This window comes from Eupeodes corollae, chromosome 1, assembly GCF_945859685.1.
Source record: "Eupeodes corollae chromosome 1, idEupCoro1.1, whole genome shotgun sequence".
Classification (NCBI taxonomy): domain Eukaryota; kingdom Metazoa; phylum Arthropoda; class Insecta; order Diptera; family Syrphidae; genus Eupeodes; species Eupeodes corollae.
Window position 1 is genome coordinate 264,030,774 of NC_079147.1, and position 27,603 is coordinate 264,058,376.

Genomic DNA, 27,603 nt, shown 5'->3' on the forward strand with positions numbered 1-27,603 from the left:
TGTTGTTTATGAGCCGGCGGGGCGTCATTGGGCCGTACTTCTTCGGTGATGATCAAGACCAGCACGTTACTGTGAATGGGGACCGCTACCGTTCAATAATAACCCAATATTTTTGGCCCTAATTGGATGATGTATGGACTTAGGGGATATGTGGTTTCAAAAGGACGGCACCACAATGCACACAGCGAACGTCATAATCAATTTATTGGAAACCGTGTTTGGAGAACGTTTTATCTCACGAAATGGTCTAGTCGCTTGGCCAACTCGGTCGTGCGATTTGACGCCGTTAGACTATTGCCTTTGGGGCTACGTCAAGTCTACGGTCTATGCCAACAAGCCAGCGACGATTGATGAACCTCGTACGAATATCGAAAGTGAAATTGCAACAGTATCGGCCGATTTATGCTTGAAAACCGTCAAAAATTGGGTGGTGGCCATGCAAAAGAAATCGAGTTTCATATAAAATGAAATCGAACGTACTTTCACAGGAATAATGAATCTAATTGATATTCAAAACCGTTTTCTTTTGGTTAAAAAAAAAGCTTTTGTAGCGCTCTTATTGTAAAACCCGATATTTTTTTTAAGACCACGTAGAAGATAAGGTATTTGCCAATGTTTGGTGGCAATTTAAGACTTCAAAGATTGAAAGAAAGAATATAATGCTAGTTAGTTGAACCGAGTTTTTGGCTGATATCTTTTTCCATTGTGAATGACATATCTAATGAAATAACGGTCGGTACACTGATTTATTAAAAAAAAAATCATTTTATTTAAATATTAAAATTAAACCTCTCATTAGAAGATCCTGTTTAAAGACTGCAATATTGATAGAATTACGTTTATTCATTTGAGTTTAAGAATTTGTTGTATCTATAAAGACAATAACCTTTCGCTTATTTTGTAAAAAATGGAATCTTTGTCACAAGCATCTCAATACTGGAGCAGTTCAACCGCGAATCTCAAGCATGCAAGAGTTTTCATTAGTATACCCTCGAGCAAGACATCCCCCGTACAGAGATTTGTTCTTTAGTCGTACTTTGAGAATGTGAACTGCGTCAACAAACTCTGTACAAAGTATTTATTGTGAAAGAGATAGTGGATCTAGAACCTAAACGGCTGCTTTAAATTTGGCTTCGAGTATCTGTTCTACGATTTATTGAAAAAATTTATATTTTGGTTTCAACTCATCTAGAATTAGAAATTTCTAAAAATTAACAAAAATCCGCATCTATACAACAACGAGAAGACTTGACAACGCGACTTAAAGAAGACAGACATTTTCTCAGCGGCAAGACCAAAGAAGGTATCAGCATCATAGACTGATGTAATAATGGAATACACATTTCAAGACACAGACGTATGTACATAAATGGCCAGAGCAAGGTTTCTCTATCTATCTACCATCATCATCTCATCGCTTTACTATATAAAAATGTAAGATAGAAAAGTATCTATAAAAACCTAAAAAAAAGATTGCATTTCCTTCAAGTTTGTTTCCAATTTGTATGTTGTTTGGTTTTTTGTGTTTTTATCTTGAGCTAATTTGTAATGTTTTATTTTTCTAACCAATGATTTTTCTTGGTTGTTTTCTTGATGGAACTGATGCAAGCTTTATCTATTGAGGCATAGAAGTTTGCATCGTAAAGATGCTATCACTTTAGATGCATATTGCATAATGGAATTCATATGCCCACTTGTATGTTTCAAGATCTACGCGAAATGAGAATTGATGTAGACTTTGACTCTCTTCTTACATTTGTTACATTTTTAATGTTCGCGCAATTGCAGGCGTTAGAGAACGCTACTTATTGCATATTTATTCATAGAGTTTTTGTTGTTGTTGTTGCTGTGGTTGTTTTTGTTCAAGGGTTGCATATGTAAGTAATGCATAAAGTTACTTGAGACGTTTTTTTCACTTACTGCAGCATTCATGCAAAATAAGCTCCATTATAACCTACCTACTTATTGTTTGCGGGTTAACCTTAGGTTTTGCTTTTATTTTTTAAAAAGGGTTATGTTAAAGCTTAAAGTAGGTATAGTATCGTTACTCTATACTTACTTTGTATAGATGACACGTCTTATGTGGTGTAATTTGTGGGAGTTAAGGATGGAATGTAATGTATATGTTTAGCTAAAACCTTTTAGGTATGAAATTTCTTTTATATACATAAAGGACTATTGACACGAAGGTTGTTCAACAATAACTTGTTTTTGTTTTTATGAAAAAGGACGTAAGAAGAAGTATTCCATTACAATTTTGATATTGCTGTGACTTGTGAGACATTGACTTATCGGTTTATAGGTTTGTGTATGACTGTTATTCAAAATTCAGAAATTGCTTCTGAATTCTATATTCTAAGACATTTGGTTCAAGAAACAAGTTTCTTACAGCTCATACTTAATTCACGAAAAAAAAATATTTGGTTTTGTTGCTTTTGCTTTGCATTTTTTAACAGTTTACTTTGTATGATACTAAAATAAGAAAAACTTTTAAAAACACATACAATCGTGACCTTTGAGTTGTTTAAATTTCCTGGAATTTCTATCCTTTGAAAATTATTTGCTAAATTAAACATTTTCAAACTTCTCGATGTTTTAATGTACCAACATTCTAATTGTGGTACGTCTTTTTGTTTAGATGTTTATGAAAAACGTGAACAAGTAGATTGTGTCTTTTCTGATTTCAGCAAGGCTTTTGACAAATTGTGACATAAAACATAACTTTTAAAGCTATGGAAGCAAGGTTTTAACGGCTATTTCCTCATATTTGCAAGATAGATGTTATAGTGTTAAATTTCGTAATGAGTGTTCAAGTTCATTTGTTGTGAATTCTGGTGTCCCTCAGGGTAGTCACCTTGGTCCTATTCTATTTGTTTTATTTATAAATGACTTTCTTTTGGTCATACAAAATTCGTCTGTCCTTATATATGCTGATGACATTAAAGTGTTTAAGAAAATTAGCTCTACATCTGACTGTCTTCTCTTGCAAGAAGACTTAATATTAATCAGAAAATGGTGCAATAATAATCGTCTTTCTTTAAATGTTGATAAATGTTAAACTATGGGTTTCAAACGCAAAAAAGTTAAAATCATTTTTAGTTACATGTTTGATTTTTGTCCTTTAAGTAGAGTATAAGGATTTTCTGATTTGGTTGTCGCCTTAGATTTTAAACTAACATTTAATGAACATATTAACTTCATAGTCAAAAAAGCAAATAGAGTTCTTGGATTTATTAAGAGATTTGGCCGTGATTTCCCTGATCCATATGATTTAAAATTACTTTTTGTTTCGCTTGTGAGAAAAATCCTGGAATATGCTTGTACAGTATGGTCACCTTACTACGCCAAACACGACACCAGACTCGAAACCATTCAGAAAAGATTTTTGCGTGTTTGTCTACGATCGCTTCCGTGGTTTCATGATATTCGTACATTACCGCCTTATCCACAAAGACTATCTCTCATAAATCTTTGTTCTTTGACAAATTATAGAATGTACTTGCAGTTTTGTTTTATTGTTAGAATAATAAACAGACAAATTGCATCACTATTAGTTCTTGATAGTTTAAACTTTAGTTTTTCTCATTCAAGTATAAGACTCCAGAAACCATTGAATACTAATTTTAGCAGATCAAACTATGGTGTACATAGCCCCTTAAACCAATTAATGGAAGTTTATACTAAATGTCACTCTTGTATTTATTCACCAAATGATAATATAAAAAGTATAAATAGCAAATTAATATTTTTCAACAGTCTAGTTTAAGTTTTTAGATTTTTAACGAATTATAAACACAAAAATAAATCCATGTTTCATGCGTATTTTCGGAATACCTTAGTTCATTACGCAAATCTCAAGAACTCTTGGTAGTTTTGACGTTTCAAACATTTGGTATGAATTTGGAAAACAATCAAATACCGTGCTTTTTGTAGCCAAAACATTGGTATTGACATCCCGATATTTCTATTCTCCAGGTTATGAAATTCATGTATATGTATGAATTAGACTTATTTACAATTTATATAATTCAATTTTTAGTTCCATTAAATTAGTAAATTTTGAATTTCTGCAGTAAGCGGCTGCAAGTGTCGAGGGTTGAGTAAATGTTGAGTAATAAATTTATAAAATTTGTTTTTCGGTGTCAGGCGAATTTTATTTTATACAAAATTTGTATTTACATAAAGTTGAATTCATAATAAATGCTAAGTATTTTATTAAAAATACTTATAAATTGTCTTAACTTTTCATATTAACAGTTTATAAAATGTTTATTACATATTTCAAAGAAAAGTTAAATCAATCATATAATTGGGTAAGAATCAGACGGCCAAAATTGCTGAACTTACATCACTATCTCTTTTTTATTTTTATCTACATTTTTGATAAGAATCTTGACTCAAGAAAATCCTGTCAAAAAATTGGAATGGAAAATTAAGTTTTCTTTAGACTTTGAGTACTGAAATTCCCTTAAAGAACTGAGTTAATTAGTTATCTACTGTTTTTCGCATATAGTCAATAAGTTCCCAGTCCCATAAGTTTTAAAATTAAAAGCCTAACATTACTTATTTATTCTGTAAATATAACATATTTGTTTGTTGTCTTTAAAAAATACTTTGACACTTAAATAATGCAGAGTATTAAAAACAAAATGTCCTCGTTTCTTTTAAATTCTATTTCACTCGATTCTTGAGACGTACCTGTGAGTATAAACGCCGACAGTCTTTAACCTTAAAATAGGGGCTATTTTTTATATTTTTGTTTCACAGTTTTTAAGATTAAAAATTTTGTCTCGTTGATATCTGATTTCGTGAAGAAATAAAATACACGATGCCGTCGCACGAACTCTTTCCAAATATATATTTTTTTAATATTTAATATATTTTAAGATTTAAAAATATACCTACCAGAAAAGTTTGTTTTCAAAATTGTAAATGTCTGATTTTTTAAACCCTTAATTTGTTTTTAAATTAACTTTTATAAATACATTTTCTTATTTTATTTTAAGGAAATATAAGTCTTTCATATAATTTGCAAAAAAAATGAGAAAACATTTTCGAGATATCGAAACAAATTTTTTTTCAAGTGAGATATTCGGATTCGGCTTAAAACTGTCGACCCCTTCATCCCTGACAATGACAACATTACTCGTAACGGAGGGTTCCGCCACCTAATAATAATAATATACTCGTATATTATTGAATGTAATAAGAGCTTGTGCAGGAAAGATTATTGAAATAATTAAATAAGGCAATCAATACAAAACGGATAAAAAGTAGGCTTATGTTACCTATAGACTTAGTTCTTAATAGGAAAGTTAAAAAGAGAGTTCTTACTTTAAAAATATTATTTTAGCTTAATCGCCACTTTCCTAAATTGTTTTCTAGTCACCACCGGTACAATCTAAAATTGTAGGTCGTAAAGTCACTTGGTGCTACCTTTAAGGCAGACACCTAGAATTGTATAGTCATAATTCTAAAGTGTTCTAAACTTTAAAAACATATGAATTACAATTCTGAAAAAGAAGACATTATTTTGTAAAAGTGGGTTCTATTATGTTTCTCAAAAACAACTGGTACAAAAGTATTGGCAAAGCTGTTTGAGAGGTCATCTATTAGGCGGTACAATGATATGTCCTCTGTTAATGATAAAGCAAGAAGTGGGCGACCTCGTCAAGGGAGGATGCCAGCAGTGATCAAAGCAGTTCGCTCGAGAAATGGAACGATGTGACGCCTCATAAAGCAATACCTTAAGCTTGGCGCTTACCATGGAAGTACTGGACAACGCCTGACTGAAGCTCTGTGCAAGTATATGGAGTACACAAAAATATTCTTTTTAAATATGCCAAAATGTTGACAGTGGAACAGAAATATAATCGCCAAAACGCCAGGATTTATGCCCATAGCTTCAATAGGCAGGTCAGTACACATTATTTCACTAAGGCATACCATTTGTGGACATCTGTTATTAAAAAGTACAAATTGGGTTCTAGTAAGAACATATATCATATCGATAGGGACTTGGATCTTTGTTTCCAACTATCAAAGACATGTTTTAAAGAATTTTGTGAAGCCCTTAAGTAACACGCTAATTGCGAGCCTCTGGATTTTTCAGCAAGACTCTGCGCTGGATCACAAGGCGATAACCACTCAACTTTGGCTATAAACCTAAAGAAGCTATAAACCTCACCGAAATATTGAGTCTCTTAAAGCTGATTTTGTTAAGACAGCCGCTTCGCTAATCCTTGAAGTCGTACGTGCAGCGATGGATGAATGGCCGGATCTTTTAAGAAAGTGTTTTAAGGCTAACTGTGGCCACTTTGAACAATACAAGCTAGATATCGTGAAACAAAATTTTTACAACTGGTTTGTTATTTGTGGCAGCACTACGCACATACAAAAAAAAAACTTCATAAACCCACCCTTTTCAACATTTTATGGACCCTTTTACTTACGACACGAAGATGAGGGAACTTTCACCGTCTTTATGGTGATATTTTTTCTATTTGATTTCAAAAATGGACTTAAAATGTTAGTTCTGAGGAAGGAATTGTTTTTAAATTTAATTTTGTTATATTTATGTAGTTCTTTGTTTTTAATTAAGATTACGACATTTCGAACTATTTGTGTTATTTTATGATTACGATTTAATTGTTTTACTTACCTTAATATTTTAATTTTATAGTTATTTAAAAAAAAAGGTTATAAGTAAATTTTCTATCTTTTGACAATTTAAATAAATCTTAACTAAATTCAGTGTGTAAAATTGCATTTATATATAAATAAGAAAAACAATCATGCACTTTCAAAAATATGTCCTAAAGTTTTAAATTCATGCAATATAAATGATTGTATTCATATAAAATATAATTTAGAACATGTAGGTATGAACATATCTCAAACACCTTTCATTCACAAAGCACACAATTCTAAATCAAAAAATAGTAATAAAATAAGTTCAAATAAAAATTCAACATGAAAACATTTATTTTAAAATACAGAGAGAAATAAATTCAAAAACATACTCATACAAAAACGTGATTTGGAAATAAAATGAAACAAAAAAAGGTGGAGGGGGTGTTTTTTATATATATTTTTATCCTTATATTGATTAAAAAACTGAACTGAATTTAAACAAAAAAAAGTGTAATCTCTCTAAAAAAAAAAAACAAAACAACAAATTTAGAGAGAGGAGATAGAAAAGAGGGTGATAAAATATTAAACAAAAGCGACCCCGACCTGAATGATATCGCTTCTCGTTGTGGGTAACTCTTCGTTGTGTCCTTCGTGTTCGATTCTGATGATGTCCACCACCACCGCCGCCTCCACTACTGCCCCCTCCTCCTCCTTCTCTGCTACCACTATTTCCACCACCCCCTCCTCCACCACCGCCACCACCGCTTCCGGAATGATGATGGGACGATGAGGATTTGTGGTGTGAACTAGAATGTCGATGGTGGGACGATGGCAGCGACGGAACTTCAGTCACATAGCTGTATCCTTCGCTGGATATTTGCACTCCACCATTGCCACTGCCATTATTTCCGGTCTGTTGTTGCAGATGTTGATCCTTCAGATTGTAGTAGGGAGGCATATTAACTACTCCAACTACACCTCCTCCACCACCGCCACCACCACCTCCGCCTCCACCAACGCCGCCATTATTACTGCTTCCATTACCGGCATTATTAGCACCACCACCGCCACCTTTATTTATGATTTTTTTTTTTGTTTCAAGGATTTTTAGAAATACATGTTACACAATGTTAGTTTGTTAAAATACTGTTAATGAATTAGGACATAATACATACACAAGTTCCATGCAAACATTCAGACACACGCTCAGATTAACATTAAAGAGGCTTTAGTCAATTTTGACACGTTCCCCAAATAACATAGAAGCAGTACACAACACACACAAAGAGCCAGCGACATCTACCTGCCAAAGTAATTTTTGTGAATGAATAGATGGATGGATGGATGTTCCCAAGTAGGTACTTCCGGTTTCCAAAACGAAAACAAAACCAGAAGGACCCTCCTTCTTCTGAAGTCGGATGGAAAGGTTCAAAACACCAGCTTATGGTAATGAATAAGGACACACGGCTCTGATGAGAGATAGAAAGCCAACAAGGATGTCCTATTTCTATTTTTAGGAGAAATATACCTACGTAAATATGTTAGAGTCAAAAGTAATTTCAATCAAAATGACATCCTCGACGAGAGTAGCTTAACTTGATGTGTCACTCAAAATGACGTAACAAGTACACCGACCGACCGACGACGTACGAGTAGGGGAAGGCTTTATAGAGTCATATAAAACGTAGAAGGTAGGTAAAAGTATGTATATACAAATCGAGGCGGGTTATCCTTTAAGAAAAAAAAAGAGAAGGATGGAGGGGAAGGCAAAAAGGAAATACAACCTCTGACACAAGATACGAGTATTTCTAGAAGTATAAATGAGGAAAGACAGAAGCTTAATGGGTGTGAACAATAATTCTTGAGTTTGTTTTAAGCAACACATGCGGGTTTAATGACATTTTGTCGTGTGCTTAACTTTTTTCAAAAGGACTCTTCTCAAATTTTCCTTTTCTCGTATGTATTTATATGAAGTGAAGGTATGTAATGTTAGTTACCGTAACCATCATCACGGTGTGACCTGTATTTCTTTTTTTTTTATATCAATTGACATGTCAGTTTAGTACAGAAAAACAAGCACAAGGACGAAAAGGTAGGTAGGTTCAACGATTACGAGCTACGACGACGACGATGTGTGGGTTTCTCCTTTATGGTCATTTTGTTCCTCTCAAAGTGAAAGTGTGTGTAGAAAGTTTTTCTATAATTAATTTTTTCTTTTAATTTGAAGGACTAAATTAGGTGATTGCTGACACGTTTAATATGACTAAAGCTGTCTTGAGAATTATTATATGACATGAATTTGCTTAAGGTAGGTATGTTAAAATTAAATTATGAAATTTTTAAACTTAATTGAAATTTAAGGTGATTTTTTGTGAGAAAGGATTTGAGATGTTTTGGGTAGAAATGAGATTTTTTGTTTTAAATTTAAAAACTTTAACGATTGAAAAATTAGGGTAGATTCTGTTTTGAATATTAGATATATTTTATATTTTTATATACTTAGTTAAAACGGAAAACAACAAAATTTTGTCTATGTTTCAAAAGTGATCGTATTGAAATGTTAAATAAGTTCTTAGTTTTCAATGCTTTCTGAAAAATATATTTTTAATACTTAATTTTACAGGTATACCTTTAGAAAAGAGTTAAAAATATTCTCTTTGTGTAGAAATATTGGATACACAATTTGAGTACCTAATGTTTATAGTCTCACAACTTTTCTTTTTTTTTCATGGGACTAATTTTGTAAAATTGTTTTTAGATTTTCGATGAAAGATAATTTATTTGGCACTTTTGAAAACGTTCAAATTCAATTTTAATCTTGAATAACTTTTAAATTTAAAGCTCTATGAAAAATCAGGAATAACATTTAAGTAGAGTTTTCAATTAGATACAAAACTATATCAGTTTTAATAAGGACAAAAGTTTCTAGAAAATGTTTTCATAAAAATCCTGTGAATATTGGAAAAAAAAATTTAGTTCGGGATTATTTCAAGGGTTCGAAATATAACTCAGTATATTTTACTATAACGAAAATTATGGCCGTTTTTCCAATTGAAAATAATATACACAAATTGTAAGTAAAACGCAAACTGTTTGTTTGTTTGTTTGTTTGTTTGCTTGCTTGTCTGTTCTTTACGCCGCAAAGGATCAATATAATGACATGATTTCTTATGTGAAGGTAGTTCCGAGGCTGGAGAGTGTTTTAAGGTACTTTTTAGAGTGTTAAAATATAAAAATAATAGTTAAATGTTCAATAGATTCTTTTCGTTAAGAACACTAGTAGCACAACATTATGTGCTGGCTGTCTTTGTATATATTATTGTTGCCTATCATTAGGCGCTTCTTATGATGACATAAGACATAAACTATGGTAAAGCACTTTTTAAAATAGTAGACAATAACAGAAGATTTTTGTGTGTGACAATAACAGAAGATTTTTGTACAGAGTAATTCTGAACTTATTGGAAGTGTTAAGCTTGATTTATAAAATAACATACATAGATGACGATTTTGTTTTGAAAATAAATTCAAACAAATTTTATGTAGTAGCAGGATATATGAAGGTAGTATTTATCTATAGACACTGTCATGGATTCAGAAAAAAAAACATCATACTCGGAAGAGTTTCTTAACTCACTTGAATTAAGGCGTACTGGTAATGCTTATGCGAAATTAAGATCCCTCTCGATTATGTACATAACGTTACAAGATTTCGTGTCACACAACTTAGCGAGAACATTATCTTAACTATCCTAACTGCCAACATTGAAAAATGTAACAGTTTTATTATTTCTTAAATTCCAATAGTTTCTACAGATTTACCATTATCCAATTCAAAAGGCTTCAATTCCCCATTAAATTAAGTTTCATTATGACAATTAATAAGACGCACTTTAACAATAGACAACGTTACTTCTGTTTCGTTTTTCGATTTTTTGCCAAAGTTACAGCTTTCGAAAAAGTTGAGAAACTGAAGAAATAGTATGTCTTTAATTTGTAGGTGAATCCTGTTTGTTTAGATGGTACAATTACTGCGCAAGATTTCATTAAAATTAAAACTACTCATCGGTACAAAACTAAACCATTAACCCGTACACTGTGGCGTATGAGTAACCTTTTAACTTTAACCTCAATAAGTTCAATATTTTTTGTTGATAGGCAGACACTCAAAGGGTATTACTGCCCTTATTTTGCAGAGACACATGGTGAGCACAGGGAAAGGCAGAAAGATTTTGATAGGAAGTCGCAGTGCACATTAGTTTCGAATTCCTGAATTTCGCATTACAGTTTAACTGTTTAAGGGGAGGAATGCAGCTGGCTACTTCCCTAGAGCGTAAACCGTTAAAACGAAGGTAAAAATAGGTTAGACAAGAAACCCTACGACGATGTTCAAGCAAACTAAATGAACTTATGATATTATCACCAATCAATTTAAATGATCAACGTTCGACACTATCTAAAAAGCTTACGAGCACCAGCCCAGAGAAGATGAGATACTCAAGCTTTGAACGAATGTAAGTCTTGTAGATAAATGTAAGATTAGAAGGGAAGATGAAGTATTTGCATCGCCTAAGAAACCCAAACAACTTTATGGAATTTTTGGCGATATCGTTCCACAAGAGGTGATTGTTGATACACATACGGATAATATCAAGATGTTCGGTCTTATTGAAGCAAGTATACCATCGATGAACGATGGCAAAGATACAAGACAGCATTGAGTTATCGCAGCATTAAATTAGAAGAGGTTTTTTATATCCCATTGAACAATGCTGTTTAGGTCGGAGTTTAATGAGCTTATCACAATTTGTACTTGCAGTTTCACATCCGAAGAAGAGGGTTGTCGTTTAAAAACGAATATGAAAAGCTAAGAGTACTATCGTCAGCGAAACAATGCATTAGATTAGGGGTTGAAGACAGGAGATCAATAATAAAAATGAGAAACAGTGCTGAAGATAGAATGGAGCCCTGAGGCGCACCAGCATTTTATTTTGTGTTTTTCAAGCTTAAACATATTCATTACTACTTCTGTTGAATGATCCGAAAGGTAATCACTAATCTAACGAAGGAAATATTCGTGGAAACTAAAAGCACGTATTTTCGATAAGAAATCCTGATGTCAAACCCTATCAAATGCTTTCAAAATATCAATTGCGATAATCTTACTTTCTCCAAAACGATAAAAAGATTTGCTCCACTGTTCTTGCCCATTGCTACAAAAGCTGTATTGCCGTTCATTAAGAAATTTTTATTCCTCAAACTGATAATTATTCGGCGTTGACATGACCTTGAAAAGGAGGAACGTTAGTGTTTTCAGTCGATAATTTGAAGGAGATAAAGATTCTCCTTTTTTTGGGATGGGCTGTTTTCTCTACTCTTAATACTCTACTCGGAATATGATAGATATAAAAGCTTAAGCAATGGTTTTGCTAGCGTAGAAGAACCCCGCTTCAGCGACTTTATGAATGTTGAGATTTGTTAAAACTCTCGCCATAGTTCGAGTCCAAACATTCTAACTGCCTTTGCCACATTGCAGTATTTTTTGTCGTAATTTTTGGCCATGCAAAAATTTGGTCCTTCGAATATGGAATAAGATATGAAAGAAGATTTATTAAGGAAATAATTTTAAGTACTTTTTAAGTAAAAATAAAAAAAAAGATATTGGTATTATTTTTTTTAATTTTCTAATGAATAAAAAAATAAATCAAATTAAATTGAAGTTGAATAGATAGGGCCGAAAGGTATTAGAATTAAGTATTATTGTTTAACTTATGTCCGTATGGGACCAGTAAGTTAGTTGTAAGTTATGCATATTTAGGCTAGCTTTATGAATTTTTGTCTAGCTTTGAGATAGTTTTAAGAAATAATGAATATAAATGGATAAAAAAAAATAAAAAAATAGATCATTTATAAAAACAAGAAAGAATGTTGGAGACAACATAAAGCCCTGGGACCACCACCATTTATTATGCGGTTTACAGACTTGAACTCATCCAGTACTACTTGCATTTAACGATCCGAAAGGCAATTACTAATCCAATGAAGGAGAAATTCATGCAAATTGAAAGCATGGATTTTTGATAAGATAGCCTAATGTCAAACTCTATCAAATGCCTTTGAAATGTCAAGTGCAGTAATGTTGCTTTCTCGAAAACGATGTAAAAATTTGCTCCACTGTTCGGTGAGAGAGCCTATTGGTGCGAACGCCAACTGCTGGTCATTAAGAAGCTTTCGATCTTCGAGATATTTTTTGAGCTGATAAATAATCAGCGTTTAAATCACCTTGAAAAGAAAGGACGTAAATCCAATCGGTCAAAGAGGGTGAAGAAGATTCGACTTTTATGGGGATGGGCTAGATGCTATCTTCCAACCGTTCGGTGAAAAAGCTTACGAAATAGTTTTTTCGGCATTGAAGAAAACCTCTCCAGAACAGTAGCGGGGATGCCATTCAGATGTGTGTTAATATCTCTATAGGGAATCTTGCCACAATAAGATCTCGAAAAAAGATTGGTCTTATAGAATCACTAACTCGCTCAAGTACAGGAGTCATTAAACTCACTGACAGTTTGATTTTAAAAATCTTTCATGTATTAAACGCTATTGACTTCTATAGGTTTAAATTTTACAATTTACAAAATTTAGTGCCTCATCATGCACCAACTTATTGGCTGTTAAATTGTGTGTTGTTTAATGGGAGTAGGAAACATATTTATGTAAACCATAACTACTTCCGAAAGTATTCATGTTAATTTTTATGTGCGAACTTTTTTTGATAATAACCACTGAATTTTCAGACTTTTCAGCCTTTAATCAAATTTGGCAGTTTATATTTAAGATAAAAGATTAAAAGTCATCCTGTAAGGCCTACAACTCTCCTTTTTCGGATTAAAAAAATATATATCGTTCTTGTTAAAGGTTATAATCTTACAAAGGAATATGAAATTTGCGAAAGTTCACGATTACTTCTGGGTCTCCTGCACCCGTTCCTTTTTGGCAATCTTCATCATTTGCATGTAACCTCAACTTTCTTCAAACTCTTATGTAAATACATATTTTTTCTTAGTACATTCTGAAATGGGGCTCATTGTGTTGTTAGCTATATAAATAAAATAAACTTGCAATAAAAACGTCTCACAAGTGTTACTCGTATAAAATTCAACTTAAACACATTCGTTTTTTGAAAATCAAGTACCCAGCAATAAAGAACTTAGAAAGAGAAAAAGGAATAAGAACTTTAATACAATTTTATTAATACCTAATACAAATCAAATATGTAAGTTTATTGAAAAATAGTCATTTTAGATTTATCCAATTTTACGTTTTTGAACAACTGTCCCATTAAGTTCAATTTCTAAAAATAGAACTTTCTCCATTTTAACTTGTGCCTTAATTACAAACTTTGCTTCTGGTAAATATGGTGGAAATTTTTCAACATCAACCACAATATTTTTCAATTCAAGATGGTAATCCTTTAAAAATAGAAAAACACATTTTAGAAAAAATTATAATATTTCAAAAATCTACATAAGTATAGGGTAAAAAACTCACTTTGACAATAGGACACTTTATTGGGAAATTTCCACCTTGAATCAATGTTTCTCTATAAATTTTAACTAAATTTCCATCAAGTTTTCCCTCAAGAAAAGCACATCCATCGGCATTTTGTAAATTAATCAATGTAAAATGTTCGCTATTGCCTCTTAGAGCATCAATTGTTAATGAATAAGTAAGAGTTGGAATTTCATGAATGAATTCAAGATCAGCATTTGCTTTACCTTGTTTTATGGACTTATCAATAAAACAATCATTTTTACCTATGTATTTGGGATCAGCTGTACATTTTAATGATTCCATTACGATATCAAAACCACGCTAACATTAAAAAAAATTAAAATTAAAAAAAATATTAATACAACTATTTTAAAATAATAATTCTTACTTTTCCAGAAACAATATGTAGCAAGATGTAAAAAATCCAAATGAGAAAAATGTTTAAAGTTGATTTCATGATGGCAAAAGTTTAACAATTTAAATTTGGAAAAAAGAATCTCACAAATTTATACACAAATGAAAAAATAAACATGGATTTTGGTAATTTGATTTAAATTTAATTTTAATTGCTCAATTTATAAACAAATTATTATTGTTTTAATTACATTTAATTGGTTGTTATATGGCAAATGGTCTGGAAACAAAAATAAGCGTTAACTATTACATTAAAGTTCTAATTAAACTTGATTTAAAACTTACAACATACGAGGCTTGATGATCAAGATCATGTTAAATGTTTAAAAAAATTTGGTTTTTGAACAAATTGCTGGTATGCAGTTGAAAATTCGAAAAAGAAGCCAGAGTAACGAGTGGTTTTGCAATAACAGGTTTCGTTTTGATATTTGGAAAAAAGAGCATTTTTTAAGAAAATAAATAGTTTTATTAAATTTTTTAATTTACCAAATTTTCAAATGATTATGCACAATATTTTCCTTATAACGTAACTAAAGATTTTGAATAAAATGTAATTGATGGCCTATTGGCTTTAAATCTGCATCAAATTAATAATGTTCAACATTCTATTGGTCTAATTTTAGATCTAATTTTTATTGATAAGAATCTAGAAGCTCAATTAGATGAGGCTAGTTTCCTTTTGGGTGAAAATAGTGTTCATCATAAAGCACTTGAAATTAAATATAATTTTTTGGTGTTAATTGAATTACAGTTTTGTTCCAATGTTATAGCTCATGAATACGATTTTAAAAATATTGATTTTGTTGAAAGCGTAAATTGGCAAATCATTTATTACTGCAGTAGCTCGGAAGGTCTTCGAATCCAATCCCGAGAGACGGCGCAGTAAAGGAAGACCGCGACTCAAGTGGCACACCCAGGTGAGAGAGGACCTCAACCAACTTGGCGTCTGAAACTGGAGACAGCTAGCTAGGGACCGAGCTGGCTGGAGACGCATGTTGGTTGAGGCCCAGGTCCGACCAGACAGTAGCGCCACCTTTGGTTTTTGCTATGTTTTGGAACATATTAGATAATGCTATTGCTAATTTTGTTCTTTTACATTGTCTAGGTTAACAAATGTCGTAGCTAAACTTCGTAAAAAGATTACGATTTCGGTTTCCTTTCGTAAACAATTTATTAGATCTAGGAAAGAGAACGAATTCTTAAGAAGATTTATGGACATATAAACAATATATTGGTCTCTTGAGTCGAAAATAAAAACTAATTTGAAGTGTCTTTGGTCATTTCTAAATACTAAAAGAAAAATAATTGGAATTTCTTCCAATATTTCTTACAATGGTATTTTTTCTGAAAATTTAGAAGATATTTGTTTGCTTTATTTTTCCAATCGAAATTTTCTGATTTGGGTTTAGATTATAATAAAAAAAACTTAGTTTCAATTCTAACATTAATGTTGGTGACCTTTCCAATAATCCCCAAATTATTTGAAGCAATTGTGAAACATAAACTTAATAGTTAAGTTCAAAACCATATTTCAATGCATCAGCATGGCTTTATGATTGGTAGGTCTACCGCAACAAATTTAGCAATTTTTACAAATTACTCTTTTTGTTGTTTAGAAAATCGTACTCAAGTGGATGCAATCCACACCGACTTTTCCTAGGCGTTTGATCAGGTACAACATAATGTTCTCTTGAAAAAACTTCAATTGCTTGGCTTCTACTCAAATCTCCTAAAATGGATCGGATGCTATTTGGTTGGACAAAGACATATATTAAAATTGGTGATGTTCTTTCCAATGAAATAGAAAATTTGTCCGGTTTACCGCAAGGTGGTTATCTTGGTCCACTCCTTTTCATTTTATTTATAAATGATTTACCAAATTGTATTAAAAGTTGTAGATGTCTTTTATATATTGATGATCTCAAGATTTTTAGTTCTGTCATCAGATGCTAGTAATATTCAGTTGGATATTGATAATATTACCAAGTGCTGTTTCATAAATGGTTTAAATTTTAATGTAAAAAAGTGAAGTACTGTTACGTTTTCTAAAATAAAGGATCCGATATGTTTTGATTACAAAACTGAGAATCAGTTCTTAATGAGGTAAACAAATCAAAGGGATCTTGGTGTGATTTTAGACTCGAATACGAATTTTTCTCTAAAAATTGATAATGTTATTTCAAAAGCTAACGCCATGTTAGGATTTATTTCAAGAACTTCTAAGTCATTCGAAGATCCTTAAACTTTAAAAACTATTTTTGTATTTCTTGTAAGACCTTTACTTGAATATTGTTGCATAATAAGGAATAGTATTTTAGGGATTGAAAAGCTTCAGAAGAGATTTACAAAATTTTACATGTTCCTTTTCAACGCAAAAATGGTGCGAAACATAATCCAATAATTGTTTTTAACTAATTTGAGTTTGTAATTAATTTTAATAAAAATAGATTAGATACTATGAAAGATGTATTGAATTTGTTGTAACAAGTATTGTAACTTGAAAGATGAATAAATAAATAAATTGTTAAGAAGAATGTATGCTAGAGGTTATCTTAGCAAAATAAAGGTTCGCTTATGGCTGCAGCTTAATTATTCTCTTTAAAAAAATTTCCATGCTCAATTAGCTCATTTGGGGCTTTATGTCCTCGATAACTTCGCAAATTCAATTTTTAAACTCTTGAATTGTTTGTGAAGAACTTTCACATACCTTATTTTTTTTAAAGGTGCTAAATCACAAGATATCGTAGGCTTTATGATATTACGTAGGGACAGTAGGCTTATTCAATTTTAAGTGAAATCTGGCGAAAAGCTCTCGGAAATCCTCCGAAAATTGCAGGTTGGCTATGGAGGCGATAGCATGTCAAAAACTTATGTGTTTGAATGGTCGAAGCGGATCAAGGTTCTTGTTTTTTATTGACAAATTTCCGGAACTTAACTGCCACACCTCGCACAACAGCTATATTTTGACCTAAATAAAAAGTCCATCCATACCGTCATCTCTCTATCCCAAAATCTGTTTTTAACAGCGACATTGTAAGGATGGAGAAGATTTCCAACAATTAGTCTTGAATTTTGCCAGGCCCAAAAATGCAATTCTGCCCTCGTTTTTGTGTTAACTGAACCTAAAAGCCCTTAGGACCCAAATCATTAAGGAAAATACGTTGTTATGTCGTTTGTGAAATGCATGGGTTAAAAATAGCCGAAGAATCGACAAACCTTGGTTTTCGTCAACACTTCAGTTTTTTTTTTTGACTGGAGCACAAGGTTTCGATCGCCCAAGCAGCTCACGTTTGTCCACCAGTTTTACTGCTGCTGTCCAGAGAAGGCGAAATTACAAATTTCCACCATTTTTATTTTATTGAATTTAAATAATTTCAATGAGTTGTTGAAGCGATTTTAGCAATTATAGTTTAAAAAGTGACTGCACTCCAAATATCGGGCTATTCAGAATCAAACCTCTTATTTGAAAACCCTTTATATAATATTCTTCAGGTATTTTGCTATTCGCCTCAAGGTAAAAAACATTGTACATAAATAAATAATTTTCGCATCAATCTTCCATAAAAATGTTAATTGAAAAAAATGTTATCCTTTGTTCATTTTACTTAAAACATAAGAACAGCTTGAAGTCTGGTCTTAAGGGCTTTCGACTGTTTCGTCTACTCAGCTCATCATAAATCAAAGTAAACTCGGTCACTGTTAAAATTGTTTTAACCGACTAAGATTCATCTACACAGTGTTTCATTTTTAGACCAACCGACCAAGTAAACTTCAATCAATGGATCTCCTCTACTTTTGCCATTATCCTGTCAAAGTCAGTTCTTAAACAAAAACCAGACAAAAAAACTGCCTTTAGGCTTCAAACAAGCGCACCATCATGTCAATTTATTTAATTTTTATCGCTGGTTTCCACAATCGTAAAATCCGTATGTAGGTAAGGCTATACTTTTAAAAAAATACTTTGTCGGTTAGGGTAGGTCTAGGAATTTGTATTCCTTGGGGCTATTTAGCCTCCTTTTATAGGATGTGTTGTTATTTTAAGCGTCTACAACACATTTCTAGGATAATAGTTGGTTGTACATCGAGATGTATGTCGTCGCGTTGTTCGGTCGGTCGTCGTAGCTAGGTTAGGTACACGTTCCTATGTAGTTTTTACCACGCACTCGTTAACTTTAGCCTTTCGAGAGACAGAGGATATATTCATCTGTCAATATAGGGCTTTAGACTATTCTTGATGTGGACTTGTGTACCTTCCTATCCTTTATATGATTCCATATAATATTATACTTATTTCTTTTTCCTATAGCTTGCGGGAGTCATTCGTTTGCTGATGATGATGGCTTCAAGGTTGCAAAAATAAATGTCGAGATATTGTTTTATTTTTTGTTATAGCCATAATCTTACAACAAAACCGTTGTGGAATTTTCAATTAAAAATTAATTTTCTTTTTTCTTCAATGATGATTATAATGATGATGATAATGGTAATGGCGATGCAGAGGATATAGATGAAGATGGGAATTGCAGTAGCAATGTATCTATAATGTAGGTAGGTAGGTATACCTATCAACCTTTATCCATATATAGCTTGTTTGGCTGTGAATAAAAAATGTTAACAATCTCGTTGGTTTGATATTATCTGAGACATTTATTTGTGTTTTCTATGTACTTACATTTTATGTGGAATAAAGGGCTCTTGTACACTGAGAGAAAAAACAAACTAGAAAACAATTGGTTTAGAGGAAGGTTGTCGAGTTTGGTCACTTTGGTGATTTTCAGAATTTCCTTGATATTTCCGTCGTATTGATTGCCAGTAAAAAGCTTTTTGTGAAACTAAATTATCCAAAACGAATTTGAAAAGAGGTTGTGTATTTTGACCAAACTTAGCTGAAATTCTTGTTGGCCCGGGTTTTTCGGGCTTCTTAGCTTTAGCCCAGAAAATACCTTGTAACTGGTCGTTTTTAATCTGGGAATACTTTTATCGAAGTAAGTTTTTTTACGGCTGTCACTTGATTTATACTCAGTTTGGTTGGACTTTCCAAATTGAATAGGCTTAGTCTTGAACAGCTTTTGTAAATCGTGCGATTTAATATCGCTGGACTTTTTTTTGTTTGATTAGAGCTGTAAAAAGGATATTAAGAGAAAAAGTTGAGCTTCCGGTGTTTTAGAGTCAACTGAAATGAGGAAAACCGGATAAGGTTTAAACAAGCCAGGAAGGTTTGAAAAAACATATTCGAAGGACCAAATTTTTGCATGACCAAAAATTACGACAGAAAATACTAAGTAAGAATGCTTGGACATTCTTCAAAAATTCCACCTTAAAAGACAGTGTTCAATGTTTGAACGGGTTAATGTTTCTATAAGACCAATCTTTGTGGAAGTTTTTTTGGGCTAGGCCCTATCTCCCAAAGGACTCAAGTGCTATGGTGAGAGTTTTAATAGATGTCAACATTTATAAATTCGCTGGAACGGATGTTATCCCCGCTATTATTCTGAAGGGGTGTTTTTCTACTCTAGCAAAAGCATGGGGGTCAAACTGACTACCATGTTGATGCAGTGGTGCTAAATGCTTGTCTACAATCTAGAAGGAAGAAGCGCTTACTTGCACCTGCACGTGGCACAAGTTAGAGAAATCAGTGTAGTTCGATTTGGAATGATACTCATCAATTCATAGTTATTGAAAAAGGCACTACTTTTAACTGCTCTGAGTAAATTCTCAACTTGTGAGCGAACGAAAGAAGCTATGATTTACTTCCTTCTTAAAATTAAATTTTCTGATCGTTGGTTAAACCAGAACTGTCGTCCTTCCTCTTGGTTGAGATTGACTTATTGATAAAAATTATACAAAACCATTAATATCATAGTAAATATACAAATCGAATGACTATAAGTCGTCGATATTTAATATAAGTTTAAAAATAAGTCTGAAGTGGAATAAAAAATAATTTTAAGGAATTATGTGCATTGTAGATAAAGTTCGGTGGATTGCATCAAACAAGAAGCCGGGCGACCACTTCTAGGGTTATCTTCCCTAGATGTCACTTCATAAAAGACTAAATTAACATACCACTGTAGATGTGGTACCACGGGATATGTTGAGGGATGAAGTGGTAGTGGTTTATCCATATGCATGGGGTATTGGTTTTTAATTACTCAAAAAATCAATATATAGATAGACTAAGCCAATACCAAAGGTTAACAAAGCGGTTAATTTGTTATGTCTTCGTAGCTTAGAAAGAGGAACTCACTCCAAGCATTTCGCCAAATAACAGAAAGTAAATCTTGTCGTCAATCCTTTTGGTTATTTTCAAAAACTTAGCGATGAAACAATTGCTGGGCAGCAGTGTAAGAACTTGCCATCAAATTAAGGCTCATTGCCAGGTGTTGATGTTGTAAGCAACTCATTGCCAGGTGTTGATGTTGTAAGCAACTATTCTTTAGCAAAAGCACTGCGTTAGCTTTTATATCTGTTCTAATCTTCTGGACTATTTCATAGTAGATAGAAAACAGCATTTGTTCAACCAATTCCAAAAAATCAAAACAAAAAAAAACGTTGATTCTTTATTATCTTAAGAAATATCTTGACGAATGAAAGCTTCTTAATGACCGACAGTACGGCTATTGTAGCAATAGGTCCCCTGGTGATCTCATTGTTCATCTAACCGAACAGTGGTGCAAATCTTTACATTGTTTTGGAGAAAGTAAGATTATGGCACTTGATATTTTAAAGGCATTAAATAAAGTCTGGAATTTTGCTCTCTTCGAAGAATCTCTTGTTCATTGGATTAGAAACAGTCTTTAAAACCGTTCAATAAACTAGAAAATAAACTCTGGTGTGCCTCAGGGCTCTGTTTTGCCTCCAACACTTTTTCTCATTTTTATTATTGATCTAATGTTTACAACTTCAAATTCAAAACTTTTTAGCTTTTAGCTATTCCTTTTTAGAACCTTAGAGTAGTACCCGTGGGATGATTGTTAGTGCGTTGGACTGTCATGCCAGAAGTCTTGGGTTCGATCCCTGCCTATGCCATCTTAAGTCTTTTTCACGGGTACTGCCTATTGCGAGGAATTGACAAATTCTCCAAGAGTAATTCTTGTCATGAAAAGTGCCTCAAACCCTGACAACAGTACTCGCACACAGGAATGGTTGAGAGTTATAAGTTACTAGGCCCTAGTTCTCAACGGACTGTTGCCCCATCCAATTTATTTATTCCTTTTTAGACTTACATACCTCTTCTTCGGATGTGGAACTGTATATGATAAGCTCATTAAATTCCAGCCTTAAAAGTATTGTACTATGGGAAATAAAAACCTCGTGGAATTTAATGCTTGAACCACATTGCACCTTCTCCTTGCTACTATCTATGAGTGGCATTTGCATCAACGAAACTAAAAATATCGATACCTTCGGAATAGGCATTAGCAACCACTCACATCACGTATGCAATGTCGCCTAAAAAGCTGCAAGATGTATAGGTTTTTTGAGACGATATAAGAAATGTTTTTCTAATCTGGCTAAAATCTTAAAAACCTATATTACGTCCAAAACTTGAATATATAATTCTCATCTCTAGGAGTTAACATCATAAAATCGATTACGACACTTTGAGTGTCGTAATTTTCATGCCTCACTCTTTTTTACCGTTTATTTTATAGGACTATGTTCTAGTGAAATATCTAGTTGCAATTTATCCACTTAGCAATTTAATCGTAATACTCGTGGTTCAAGGAATGCCCATCAGTTTACCCTTCGGCCTTACTATGAAGTACAGAGATTCATTTTTTAGTCATTCTCAGAGATTCACGTTTTAGCCGTACTACACGAATGTGGAATGCCTTGCCACGCTCTATCTTTCCCTGTTAAAAAATGTGACGATTTGGAAGAGAATATTTGGCACGTAATTGCTGACATACCGCACCAATTGCTGCAAAAACTTTCGAAAATTGGTCCCCTAGGCCAAAGCTTATTCAAGCCAACTGAAATTATATTTTAAAGCTAAATTTTTAGCTAATCTTAAATTATACAAATTTGATTTCCTCTTGAAAAAAAAAACAATCCTAAGAATTTTTTTTTTAGCAGGTAACTATTCTTTCCTCTCAGTGTACAAACTTAGTAGGTATTATAAATTGTATAAATTTTGTAATTATGGTCTACGTTGTTTTTGATCCTGATGACGAGTATGTGTCTCTTGTACTTAAAAAACAAGAAAACGTAAAGGAGAATGAAATATCGGCGATTTAGCTGACAAGTTGTTGACGTTAAGAAATTACTCTGAGAAAATAAACTTTGAAAAAAGTGCTATAAAAATAAAGAGAATAACTGCAGAAATAAAAGATTGTTTCAAGAAAAAAGGATTTAATCTATTTATAGAATTTATTATAGACAACTCTTGTTGACGTTGTTAAAGTGAAACAGTTTTAATCGATATAAAAATAGATACCTACATTGTTTCTAGGTTTTTGTTGTCCTTTTTACCTTCTGTGCGAAATACATTAAAAATGTGTTGGCTAGGTTAAGGACAAAGATAGGTATCATGTTGAATGATATGGATTAATGATAGGACAACAAATGTGGAATTGTTATGAAGAACAATAAAGAGTGGTTGAAGGATTTCATGATTTATTTTTGAAGCAAAATGAAAACTGTTTAAAAAGTCCTTAAGTTTTCATGCTTAACTTCGACAATAAAGATACAAATTAAGAACCAAAATTCTCATTCAGCGTTGCATTCATAAGAAAGTTTTATTAAAGTGAAAGCTAAGATTCGATGTAAGAAAACTCCAAAGTCAAACTTTTTGATCTAAATTCTTCAACCTTCACTCATGCTTCAGTATGCCAACCGCCCCAAAAACATATCTCCACCTAAAACCCCAATCAAATTCAATCTTAATCAAAATTTGCATACAACAACCCACCACTGCCACACCGACCGCAACCACTTAATTTATTAAAATCAACCTCATTCATCCGCATCCATCATGATATGTACTGATGATTCTGATAACTGACCTAACCAAACCATATCATCAGACCAACCTTTCTCATGTCGCAGATCATTGATTGGAGTTTCTTATTCGAGAAGCTATTATCGTCTTAAAATTGTTCTTCATCACATCGACATCACTTGCAAAAACTTATTTTATAATCTCGAATCTGCAAAAGAAAAAAGAATACCTAAAACCACATTTTCTTTTTTTCTAAAATGAAAATTGAAAATGTGGTCACGTTTACCTTCAGCGACAGAGTAGAGGCTTCATTTGACAGAGAGGAAGGACAAAGTCCAAAAAATCTCTATGTCCATCTAAAGTTTATTTTTGTTGTTTTTCATTCTCTAGGGACAAAAACTCTCGTGAAACTTTGGGCTGAATTAATTGGTTGCTGGTTGGAAAATATACTCAAACTCATATACACACATACAGTACATATATAAGTCTGATGAGCTTAGTTAAAAAAGATGTACTGAACTTGTTTCGTGTGGGTTCAGTATATCAGAATAGGTAAGGTAGGTTTAGGGGATAGGTATAAAAGGTATGATGTGTAACTAAAAATACAATTTTCTAAAAATAACTACACAGAAACATCATCGTCCTCATCCTCATCCTCGTTTGAACTGAACTGTTCTGAGCTGTTACGACCACGCACTCTATACTCTTTAGATAGAGGATAACCACATACCTAATAAAACAAACCAAGCCAATTGGAATGGTCATCAGCGAGCGATAGTGGAACAAGAATCTAAAAAGCAAAAATTCATTAGATTAAAAGAAGTCCTCTATAGGATGTTTAATGTACACTGTCTATACAGTACACATAATGTTGTCCTATTTTTAGAATAACATTTTTGTGTTGCCTTCTTTGATATCGCTTATATGGGCAATGGACAGCAGGAAACCCTGTGACAACACCATTCTATAGCTACACTCCGTAGAGGATATTCACTTTTAACTTTTTCTAGCCGACTTGAATCTTTTGCCTGATGGAGGGAAAAAATAGAAAAATTCCAATTAATCACCAACATGTTCCATCGTAGATCGCATAACCGATCTAAGGTAACATATTTCACCGAGCGTTGCAGCTGAATAGCTTGGCTTGACTAAGCTAGGCTATAAGGCTGCCTCGAGAATGCGCTTAAGCAGGGATATGTACTTTTGCGTCGTGTCTTGCTAGACTAAGATAAGAAAACAAGTTAGCGAAGAATAAAATAAAGAAGGAAAATTTCGATTTATTTGTGATGGAAGCAATTAAGTGACACCCTATACAATTGATTGTTGCATTCGACTAGTTTATACCAATTAAATCTATTACATATTTTTCTTGTATTCACACTAGACTCGATTTGTAAGTTATAATTTTTTCTTTATACCAAATCAATGTGCTTTAAAAATAACTGGTCGGCTCTTAAACTTTTTGTAGAACTAATTTATAAATGGATTAATTTGGCAGTTTAAAAATCTTTAAACAAAATTATGTATTTAATGGTCTTAAGCTATAAGTTCAATACAAGAGACAACAATTTTTGTCTTTGGTATAAATGCATGTAATTTCGAGTTACTCAAAAGAAACTAGTATTCGTCGTTTTAATTCTATAAAAAGGTGGAAACTTAATGTTTAGCTTTAGAAGACTTTGGTTTGTTGGAAAAAATTATAGTTGAATGGTCTAATTTAAATCCAAAGACAAGGTTATTTCAGTTAACTTAAATTAGGCCATATTTTAAACAAGAGTTGAGTGGTATTACACTAACTCCGACAAGGGTATGTCTTTTCTGACATGTACTTCACATTTAATTCATTTCTTGTATTTCAATATTGGTAGTTCATTTTTTCGATGTCTATTGCAAAACTAGTGTTGTTTTAGTATAAGTTCAATTGTATAATTTATGTCAAATCAAAGGATTTTCAACGATTTTTATATCAATTTGATTTCTGCGGATAAGTTTACTATAACTTTTAATGATTTTCCATTCAATTTGATTGATTTGGTGGATTTTTATTTTTATGTAGATTGATTCATGTTTGAAGTTGTTGCTTTTTGTATATTCATAGATTTTATACCAATCAGAAGATTGAAACAGAAATATTTGCATATAAACTCGTCTTGTGTATAAATACCTAATAACAGTTTTCATTATCATGAAATATCAAATATAGTTATACTATTTTTCCATAACTTATTCGTTAGACCGTCATATCAAACTCACCCTATTATTTTCATCCCAAGAAAAGATTCTTCCTTCCTTTCTTTAGACCTAATGTAAAATGGTAATTAATGTTTGTTGGTGCTCAAGAAGGCTGACTGCCTGATGGATTAGGTTGAGTTGATGTTGGGAAGTTAAAATTTGACTCTACTTCGTTGTAGGTATAAATGCCTATTTAATGTTTCCTAAAGCTTAAAAATGTAAAAATCCATTTAAAATACAAGTTAACAAATGACGCAAGCGACGACTGGCGATGGCTCTTTGGGTGTGCAACTGTGCATTTTGTGGAGGAAAAAGAGTGTTTAAAATGTTGTTGGTTTTTTATTTTGTTAAGAGATAAATCAAACCAATGAACAGCATCTCAAAGTAATGAATCAAAATTGTTTAACTAAATTATTCAATTAGTAGGTAGTTTTATTTAGAACAAATAAAAAACTCATTACACACACACACAGTCATACATAAAATTCACGAATGGATTCACTTCTTTTGAAATAGATTTTCTTTTTTTAAGACTTTAAATGGATACAAATATATTTACCTTGGTTGCCTTTTGTCATGTATGGCTGCAACAGTCTTGATCGTTTCTTTTCATATCCTTTTTGTGTGATATCACCTGAAAAAATAAAATTAAGAAAATAAATTAGTCTTAGGAAAAAATATGTGAGCAATTTTTTTTTAATGTAGGAAAAATCGCCTAATATTTTTCAGTTCAGTATTACAATAAAAACGGGAAAAAGTTGATACGTTAAAAATTAAATTTGTTGTAATAAATTCAAACTTCATTATTGAAAATATTAACATGGTTTTAGAACATCCTTAAGTCAAGACCAAACACGGATTTCAAGAATATTTTAAGACAAGTATACAAATAGTGTCTTAAATTCAATGTCAGACAATTTTTTTTTGTTGAAATGAGCCGTATTGAAGCATAAGAGTTTTTTAATAAGCTGTCATATTATAACGAACCGAGGTGTTGTCGGCATAAGTCTCTTGAATGGTGAGAACTAGCCTCTCGCTAATTATGGACTGATTCGAAAAAAACGCATTTCGAGCTTTCAAGAGACCCAATCTTTCCTTCGCTATACCACCATTACGTCCTGGCATGCTAGCATCCCACCCATCCCATTTTAAGGACAGCCCCTAATTTCGTTTCCCTCAATATATTGACATTTGCTAAGTTAAAACTTCATCACTTATATTGAAGTGATACACCCTTTAAAAACGCATTAAAATTGTTAAAATTAACTACACAATTTTTTAAACATTTTGCAAAACCAATCTTGGGTCGTTGTGAGGCTTCGTCGCTCTAAAACAGCTAAAATATTGAAATAAGGAAAAGGCTTTTCACAAATGACAATTTACACCGCACATTGCACAAAGACTTAAGTCTTAAAACTTTCAAAGTTCAATCAACACAAGAACTTCAGCCTGTCGATTACTAAGAACGGTTCTCGTCTCTTGATATGCCTCAGCCTCTCCATACTTAACGTGCCAGTGTTTGGTGCGGTGTTTTGAACTGAAATAGGGTCCGTACATGAATTACGCTGATTTTGTACGGCCTGAATGAAAAGATATTGATGGGAAAGTATTAATATGTGAACGTTAAAAGACCTTATGTCAACAACATGATAGGACCTTATCAGTGTGATTTAAGATCAGGAAAGTCCACAGTCGATCAAATATTCACATTAAGGCAGATTCTGGAAAAAAACTCAAGAACATCAAATCGAAACCCACCATCTTTTCATCGATTTTAAGGCCGCATATGACAGCATCTACAGGGACGAGCTGTCCTGATAAACTCGTCC

General features: G+C 32.4%; 2 protein-coding genes across 11 annotated transcripts in view; both read right to left on the reverse strand.

Annotated features, from left to right (window-relative positions):
• The window catches only part of LOC129939562 (disco-interacting protein 2), a 310,790-nt gene that overhangs the window by 42,935 nt on the left and 240,252 nt on the right, over positions 1–27,603 (reverse strand). For 8 of the 10 annotated variants that reach the window (XM_056047616.1, XM_056047612.1, XM_056047611.1 and 5 more), the window contains 2 exons: positions 26,334–26,408; positions 7,237–7,704 (listed from right to left, as the gene is read on the reverse strand). In XM_056047616.1, coding sequence (XP_055903591.1) covers positions 7,237–7,704; positions 26,334–26,408 — 543 coding nt within the window. The remainder of the gene's footprint in view (positions 1–7,236; positions 7,705–26,333; positions 26,409–27,603) is intronic. The other 2 variants (XM_056047618.1, XM_056047614.1) reach the window with 1 other exon arrangement.
• Positions 13,396–14,645, reverse strand: LOC129939564 (uncharacterized). The gene is made up of 3 exons (XM_056047619.1): positions 14,573–14,645; positions 14,182–14,505; positions 13,396–14,102 (listed from the first exon to the last, which is right to left on the reverse strand). The coding sequence occupies exons 1-3, from the start codon at positions 14,639–14,641 to the stop codon at positions 13,938–13,940; spliced, it is 558 nt and encodes a 185-aa protein (XP_055903594.1). The 5' UTR covers positions 14,642–14,645; the 3' UTR covers positions 13,396–13,937.

Bases quoted from the DNA above. Each gene is read 5' to 3' on its own strand.
- LOC129939564 (XM_056047619.1), bottom strand. From the start codon at position 14,641: ATGAAATCAACTTTAAACATTTTTCTCATTTGGATTTTTTACATCTTG. The intron at 14,506-14,572 runs GTAAGAATTATT...TTTTAATGTTAG, and splicing joins TACATATTGTTTCTGGAAAA to CGTGGTTTTGATATCGTAAT. The intron at 14,103-14,181 runs GTGAGTTTTTTA...CTATTTTTAAAG, and splicing joins TAAAGTGTCCTATTGTCAAA to GATTACCATCTTGAATTGAA.